An 8517-nucleotide genomic window follows, 5' to 3' on the forward strand; every position below is an offset into this window, starting at 1 on the left:
TAAAGATTGAATAGGAAGTATTATTAACATTTTTCCTTTTTTCCCCCACAGGAAGTTACTTATTTGTAAAAATTTCTATGAATTCATTGTTGCACACTTTCTTCCCTGCCCACCCCTTCCCTGCCCACCCCTCATTTTTCTCTTTGAAAAGTAAAAACAAACTTTCATTATAATATAATCCACTCCCTGCCCCAGACCACTCCACTATGCAGCTTTCATTTTACACTCTTTTCTTGACCATGATACCTAATCATATATTCCTCCTAAAGAATTCTCTCCCTCATCTGTTTCAATGGACTATATATTATTTATCCCCTCTTAATTTCCCTCCAACACCAATATCAGACCCACTTTACAACAGTGACACTATTTGTCCTTTTGTGACTGAGATATTTCACTCAGCATAATGTCCTCCAGGGTCTCCCATTTTGTCTAATATTTCATGCATTCCTTGTTTTTCAATGCAGCATAGTATTCCATTGTGTGATTATAACACAGCTTCTCTGTCCATTCATTTCTTGGTGGGGAGGAAGTTATTTTTAAGAAGGATTTCTAGATCTAAATATTTTTAGGCTTTAACTATGTTAAAAAATGAGTTTTGTTTCTGTTTTAAATTTTTCTTAGGGACTTTATTATTCCTACTTCAAAATCATCATTGAAGCACCTTCATTTCTGGAAGGACTTTGGATGATCATGAATGACAGGCTTACTGAATATCCTCTTATAATTAATACAGTAAAACGCTTCCATCTTTATCCAGAGGTGAGTAGTGTTTTGAGGCAAATAGTATTTGTATGTGGATAGCATTTTAATTGTTAGAAATAGTGAGTAAGTTCAATGACATAAGAAAAAGCATAAAAATGTTAAGTTTTTTGTTGTTTATGTTCTTAGTTAACTAAGCAGAATACCAGGAATTCTTTTCTAAAATATGTAGATCCCAGAAACTGGACTCATATGAACTCAAAGAATAAAACCTTAATGTGGAAGTAATGAGAGAACACTAGTTAAGCAATAGGTAAGCCCTCAACTCTTGACTAAAAGGTTGATAGTTAAGATCTATTAGTGTCTCTGCAAGAGAAAGACCTGACAGTCTCCATCTATCTATAAAGATCACAGCCAAGAAAATCCTGTGGAGCAGTGCTGTTCTGTCATATGGGGTCACTTTGAATTTGGAAGGACTTGATGGCACCCAGCAACTACAACATGGAAGTTATGACCAGGACAGTAGAAAAACCAAATGTGAAGCAAAACCACTAAAAGAAGAAAAAAAATAAGGATGGGAAGAACATAACATTGCAATGAATTAAAAGAGTAAGGTTTATTTAGTCATATAACCAAGTTTCTATGAGCATCTTTCAAACCTTAGCCAAAAAAGTGTGGGGCTTACGGTAGTATGAAAATTCTATAGATTGGGAGAAACAAAAATGGATAGACTAAGTTTGTTAATGAACTTTTTACTTTTTAAATTTTATTTGAGTGAAAGTTTGCAAATCATACTGTACTTTCATTCAGTCGTTCATAGACTTCATTTTTATAAAGTTAATTAATAGATTAATGTCATTTACACTAATTAAATCATTACTATATTTTATTATTTTTTGTTGGTTTTAATACAATCATTCATATGTAATGTATTTGATTTATGTACATGATATTTTATATAATCATTAATATACATTGCATTTTATATAATTAATTACTTTTGAACTATGCCTATTATCACCCCTTCTCTTTATATCCCCACTGAATCTTTCCTGTTCTTTTACCCCATTCACCCACAAACCTCTATTCTAGTGATTTTCCCCTTTCCTCTTTTCCTACCCCCTTCTCACCTTTTTCTTCCTCTTTTGAACATTTATACATATCTTGTTCAATTATCCTCCATTTTTCACAAGAGGGTCTTATGGAGTATTTGTCATTATGTAACTGAGTTATTTCACTCAGCATAAGGTTCTTTAGAGTCAGCCATGTTATCTAGTATTTTACAAAATTGTTGTTCCTTAGCTCTGCATAGTATTGCATTATGTGAATGTACTGCAGTTTCTCAATCCATTCTGTTGTTGATGAGCATTTGGATTGGTTCCATTTTTCTTGCTACTGGGAATAATGCTGCTACGTGAACAGTCTCCTCAGGGAGAGCTTTCCAACCTTAAAAGCCTGATGGGGGAGGGGATCACCATGAATTGACACCAATGACAGTGAGTTTGGTTTATGGAGCTGGCAAGAGAGGCTCAGTAGTGCAGCAGTTAAAGCATTTGACCACCAACCAAACTATTGTTTGACTCCATGAGAGGAAGATATGACAGCTTCCACAAAGATATTCTTAGAAACCCTGTGGTGCAGTGCTACTCTATTCTAGAGGGTCATCATGAATCAAAAATTGCAGTGTGTCTACAACCTCACCAGCATATGTTGCTAATGTCTTACCAAACATGCTGTTTTTGCTGGACATTTGGCAGAAAGCTACCTGGACAACTGATTAGAAAAGATTGATATTTGTTCCCATCCCCCAGCAAGGTGATCCAACAGAATGTGAATATTATTGATCAATGTCATTAATATCACATGCAAGTAAACTCTTACTGAATATTATTAAAAATGGCTATGACACTCCTTTAACAGAGAACTGCTGAAATTCAAGATGGCTTTAGAAGAGTTCATGGAGGAGTGGTCTCATTGCTGATGTCAAATAGATTTGACTGAAAGTAGAGATGCCACAGAATGTCAGCCAGTGTTGTATTGACTATGCAAAGACATTTTCCTTTGTGGATCATAGAAAACTGTGGCTGACATTGACAGAAATTGAAATCTTAGAACACTTAATTGTGCTCATATGAAATCTATACAGTACTTAGACCAAGAAACAACAAGGAGTTCCTTCATACAACAAGGAGATCCTCCATGATTTAAAATCAAGAAAGGTGTGTGTCAGGGCTTCATGCCTGTTCAATCTGTATGCTAAACACATCATTCAGGAAGCTGGATTATATGAAGAATATGGCACCAGGATTGGAGAAAGACTGATCAACAACCTGTATTATATATAAGACGACACAACCTTTCTTGCTGAAAGTGAAGATGTCTTAAAATGCTTGATGCAGAAGATCAAAGACTACCACTTTCAACATTTCAACATCAAGAAAAGAAAAATCACTGGGCCAACAGGAAACATGAAGATAGATGGCAAATAGATTGAGGTTGTCAGTGGTTTCATCTTAACTGGGTCTACAGTCAACACCCTTAGTATCAGCAGTCAAGAAATCCAGACTCTCTGCACTGGGAAAATCTACTGTCAAGGGCATTAAGCTCTCTTATAGATGGATTGATTCAGACTGGGGCGATCGGGATGAGTGTGTCAGAGACAATGAGATTGGCACAGGACAGAGCAAAGTTTAGAGCTGTTGTACATAGGGTCACTATGAGTCACAAGCGACTCGACTGCACATAATAACAACAACAACACCATATGTTTTTATATGCTGAGGAAAATGACTGAAAGTGTGATTATCTTTCGAGTATTTCTAGATGTAAGTGCTTCTTCGTTTCTTTGCTTTAAATTTTTTTTTTTTTGCTCTTTAATCTGTTACAGTGAACTACATATTGAGAAGAACTGGTCTTCTGCTTGACCATAACTTACTACACCACATGCAATTGTTTCTTATTATAAAGAAAATATATTTAAATAGCTGAATGAGCAATTAGGAATTGTTTCTATGAATATTTTTCTGTTAATCACTATCATATTTAATTATATGGTTTTATGTAAGATTTTATTATAGTTACTACTGTTTCTGTTCCAGCATTAAGTACAAAAGTATACTACAGAGGTATTAACTGACGATATTAGTTGTTACAGATGTAAATTCTCAATAATATACAACTTTAGTAATAACACAGTATATATAGCATTTAGAATAACTACTAAGTGAAATTATTAAAGTACTTTTGTCAGCATTTATAATGTCAGATTATCAAAAAGTGCGATTTTGTAAAAGTTTATTGTTATGGAAAAAATATCTTCCTCCACCTTTTGCATTTCTTTTTGTTGTTTGTAGGTACTCATGGCCAGCTGCTACCGTACACTTGTGGGATTAATGAATTTATTTGATATAGAAACGAAGACCTGCTGGAATGTCACCAGGAGAGAAGCTCTTGACCAAATTGAAAGTTGTGAAGGCACGTTTGTCCTAAAATGCTGCTGTATTCTCATTATTGTGTTCATAAATATTTCATATTTAGTTAACTCATTTTAAGAATTATGGTAAACTAATGTAGTTGACTTTTTTCTTTAAAACTCCACTAGAATGTATTCACATAAATAAGTATCTTATTCTTTAGTTTTCTGAGAAAGCTGTGCACATGTTGAGATATTCATTTAATTGGGAATTTTATTTGAGCATTAATATGTCTCAGTGTAAGGCAAAACCTCAGTATAAGTCATTCTTCCATTTCAGAATAAGATTTAAAAAATGGAGAGGTAGCTGGGGTATATACATTTTGGGAATATAGAATAAACAGATATTTATTTGTAATATTTAGTGTATTAATTTAATTATACATTTTGTCATCATTAGGCGCCATCGAGTTAAGTACAGCTCATTAGCAACCCTATCAACAAGAGATCTGAATCCTGTCCTATCCTGTGTCATACTCACCATCTCTAACACACTTTAACCCATTGCTGCAGTCACGCATATTTCAAAATAAGATAAAAAAATACCAATTTAGCATTACAGATTTTTTATTCTTTCATAGTTCATGGATAGTTTTAACCAAACTATTCATATGCCTCATCTACATTGGTGTCTCCGTAAAATAATTACTTCTGGAATATAACAGTTTTCCATGTGGTTTAATAGACATTTCTGTTTTAAGAAGTTTGCCATTCAGTCCTTTGAAACTTATTTCAAGGCACATACAGTTACTTGTTTAACATTTACACAATTATTCTTGATCTCTTTATGTTCTTCACAACCTAACTAGTTACTGTATTTCATAAATATATTTTACAAAGAGACCTGTATTAGCATACATGCTGAATTTATAGTCCCCTTTGTACTGATTTCCTTGGATAAGTTTGTCACACATGTAATAGTATTGTAAGCAGTTGGTTGAGAGTCAATTTTACTTTTATTTTTACACAAAATTAAGTAAGTGAGAAAATGTCTGATAAGTAGATTTTAAAGTATTTAAATAAAAGCAATCCATTTTTATGAGGAAAAGAATTGCCTTTACATATGATAACCTATGATGTTTTTAAAGTTTCTACTAATTGATAGCCTAGTGCTTACCATTGGAAATTTGAAGTGAACCAGGTGGACAAGGGCCTTAATCTCATGTAATTTCTGTATTATTAGAGATTTCAATAATGACAACTGATGGATATTATAAATGAGAAAGTATAGATTCTTGAGTGTAGGTTGTTGTTGTTGTGTGCTGTCGAGTGGGAACCAACTCATAGCTGACCCTCCAGTGGGTTTTCACTAATTTGCAGAGGAGGAGATTGCCTGTCCTTTTCTCATGGAGCAACTAGTAGATTCAAACCACATACCTTTGGGATTGCAGCGCAGCTTCTTATATTAGGCCACCAAAGCTCCTTACGTGTAGGAATGATGGATATTATAAATGAGAAAGTATATGTTCCTGAGTGTAGAAGTAAGAAGTGTTTCAAGAAGAGCGACCAGAAACTGGCAACTGAAGAAAAGACTAGAATTCTTAAAGCAAAGGGATAGAGAAGAAAAAAATGGTGTTAAATGATGCTGAGAATGTAAATATGGACCAGATCATAAAGAGGCCATGTTTGTTAAGAATTTTCTACTTTATGCATTAAGAATTTTTAACTCATTTATATTTGGCATGATTTAACAATTGTAAAGAAAGGATATTAATAGGGAGCAAAAATGAGTTCAGAGAGGCCATATAGAAAACTGTTGAACTTTCAGCAAATGATGACAGGAAGGATGACAGGGAGAAATACATGGATTTGAGAGGTGTTTTGCTGGTAGAATATGCTAGACATGGTAATTGGTTTTTTGTCTGTTTGGGTTTTCTTGTGGGTATAATGTTGTTGTTTGTTAGAAAGTTACATCCTCAAAGGTATAGACCTCCCTCTTTGAAAGGAAATATAGAGAGAGGCCTCTCGCTCATGGCCTCATTTCTGGGGGGGCCCTCACAGCTGGGGTTTGAGACAATGAGACGATACCACAGAGAGTTCAGAATTTGGTAGGTGGGTCTCATTCTGGTCCCTGTTCTCTGATGTCACTTTTAAAATTTTTTTTAAATTTTGTTAGTTTTAATGAAAGTTTACAGAGACTTAGGATTTTAATTCATTAATTGTTGCACTTTTCTCCCTGTCCACCCTCTCCCCCCAAGCTCGCTCTTCTTTTTGAAAAGTAAAAGAAAAATTCTTTAATTGTTAAATAATCCCTCTCCCCAAGTCCACTCTACTGTGCAGCCTTCATTCTGGACTCCTGTCATGAGAATCATATATCCCTTTTAAACAGTTTGTCTCCCCCATATTATTAGTTCTAATATTAACATTTTTCCCTGAGGTCAGGCCGCTGAAATCTTTTACGGTTGTGGGAAGTGACCTTTCTAGCTGATTTATACTGGGATTGGATGTTGTCCTGCCTGTAGGGGCTGTGCATCTCTCCATGGCCCTGTTTCTATGGTATCCTAAATGCTCTGGTCACGATGCCAAGTGGGTTGATAGGCACAGAGTCAGGAGAGAGACTTAAATCAGCTGGTGTTCTTATAGAGCCATCTTCTTAATATAGAACACTTGGAGCCTGGAAGATTTAAACTTTATTAATAGAGTAAACAAGTAGGGTTTAAAAGTTGTTGTCTACTATAGAGTTAGAATCGACCCATAGCTGACCCTCCAGAGGATTTTCAGAGGCAGTTAGTCACACAGGAGGAGATTGCCCATTCTGTAGGTAAATTAGGACTGACTGTATATAGAGGAAAAGCTATTAGATTTAAGTCTAGATTTTCAATGAGAACTAAGAATTAGATAATTGATAAATTTGATAGGTTAAGTTAGTAACAGAAAAGTATATTAATGAGGCAGAAGATTTTTAGTGAAAAGATTTATAACTTTAAAAGAGTAGTATAAAGAATATTTGAAAAGGTAGAGCATAAAACATAGAATAAGAGTACATTAGACTTGGTAATTGTTTAATGGAAGAAGTAAGAAAGATGGAAAGGGTATACAGAATCAAGGGGAGCTCTGGTGGCCTAGTGGCAAGAAACTGCACTGGAATCCCAGAGATATGTGGTTCAAATCCACCAGATGCTCTGCCGGAGAAGGAGGGACAATCCCCTCCTGCACCAGTCAGATCCAATTTGATGGCACACACACACACACACACACACATATAAAATTAAAAAAATGTTTAAAAAGGAGTATACAGAATCACTATAACAAAAAGACTTAGCTGACATGGAAAAATTTCATGAAACAATGTATGATCAAGAGCCTGTGATGATGAAGAAGGAAGTTCAAGCTGCTCTGAAGGAACTGGCAAAAAACAAGGCCCCAGGAATTGACAGCATACCAGTTCAACAAACAGATGCTGCCTTAGATGTGCTCACCAAATTGTGCCAAAAAATCTGGAGAACAACCACCTGACCAAATGACTGGAAGAGATCCATATTTGTTCCCATTCCAAAAAAAAAGATGACCCAACATATGTGAAAATTATTGAACAATATCATTACTAACACATGCAAGCAAAATTTTGCTGAAAATTATCTAAGAACGACTGGAACAGCACATCAACAGAGAACTGCCACATGTGCAGGCTGAGTTTAGAAGACGCTGTAGTACTAGGGATATTATAGCCAATATTAAATGGATCTTCGCTGAGAGTAGAGAGTACCAGAGGAACCTGTTTTTCATTGACTATACAAAGGCATTTAATTATGTGGATCACAACAAACTGTGGCTAACTCTGAGAAGAATAGGAATCCCAGAACACTTGATTGTGCATAAACCTATTCTTGGACCAGGAGACAGTCGTCAGAACAGAGCAAGGAAATGTTGCCTGGTTCAGAATCAGGAAGGTGTATGCTAGGATGCAGCCTATCTCTATATCTTTAAATCTATATGACGAACAGATCATCTGGGAGGCTGGGCTTTACGAGGAGGAATAGGACATTAGGATTGGAGGAAGACTCATCAGCAACCTATGTTATGCAGATGACACCACTTTGCTTGCCTAAACTGAGGAGGACCTGAGACATTTGCTTCATTCAGGTCAAGGACCTCAGGCCTCAATATGTATTGAAGCTCAACATCAAGTAAACAAGGACTCTTACAACTAGTCTGGGAACATTATGATAGATGGTGAAGAAACTGAGACTGCTAACAGCTTCAGCTTTCTTGACTTCACAATCAACACTCTTGGTATCAGCATCCAGGAAATCAAAAGACTAATTGCACTGGGAAAATCTGCTGTGAGAAACTTCTCCAAGTACTAAAGAGCAACAAAGTCAGTCTGGAGACATAAGGCACTC

General features: G+C 35.6%; 1 protein-coding gene across 1 annotated transcript in view; it reads left to right on the top strand.

Annotated features, from left to right (window-relative positions):
• The first annotated feature begins 3960 nt into the window (after nucleotides 1–3960).
• LOC102847854 (probable C-mannosyltransferase DPY19L2-like) overlaps nucleotides 3961–8517 on the top strand; it is a 140149-nt gene continuing 135592 nt past the window's right edge. Inside the window, exons 1-2 of the mRNA XM_006887596.1 lie at nucleotides 3961–3978; nucleotides 4056–4176. Of these exons, the coding sequence (XP_006887658.1) occupies nucleotides 3961–3978; nucleotides 4056–4176 (139 nt within the window). The remainder of the gene's footprint in view (nucleotides 3979–4055; nucleotides 4177–8517) is intronic.

This window comes from Elephantulus edwardii, unplaced genomic scaffold, assembly GCF_000299155.1.
Source record: "Elephantulus edwardii isolate Elephantulus edwardi_28Jun2011 unplaced genomic scaffold, EleEdw1.0 scaffold00059, whole genome shotgun sequence".
NCBI lineage: Eukaryota > Metazoa > Chordata > Mammalia > Macroscelidea > Macroscelididae > Elephantulus > Elephantulus edwardii.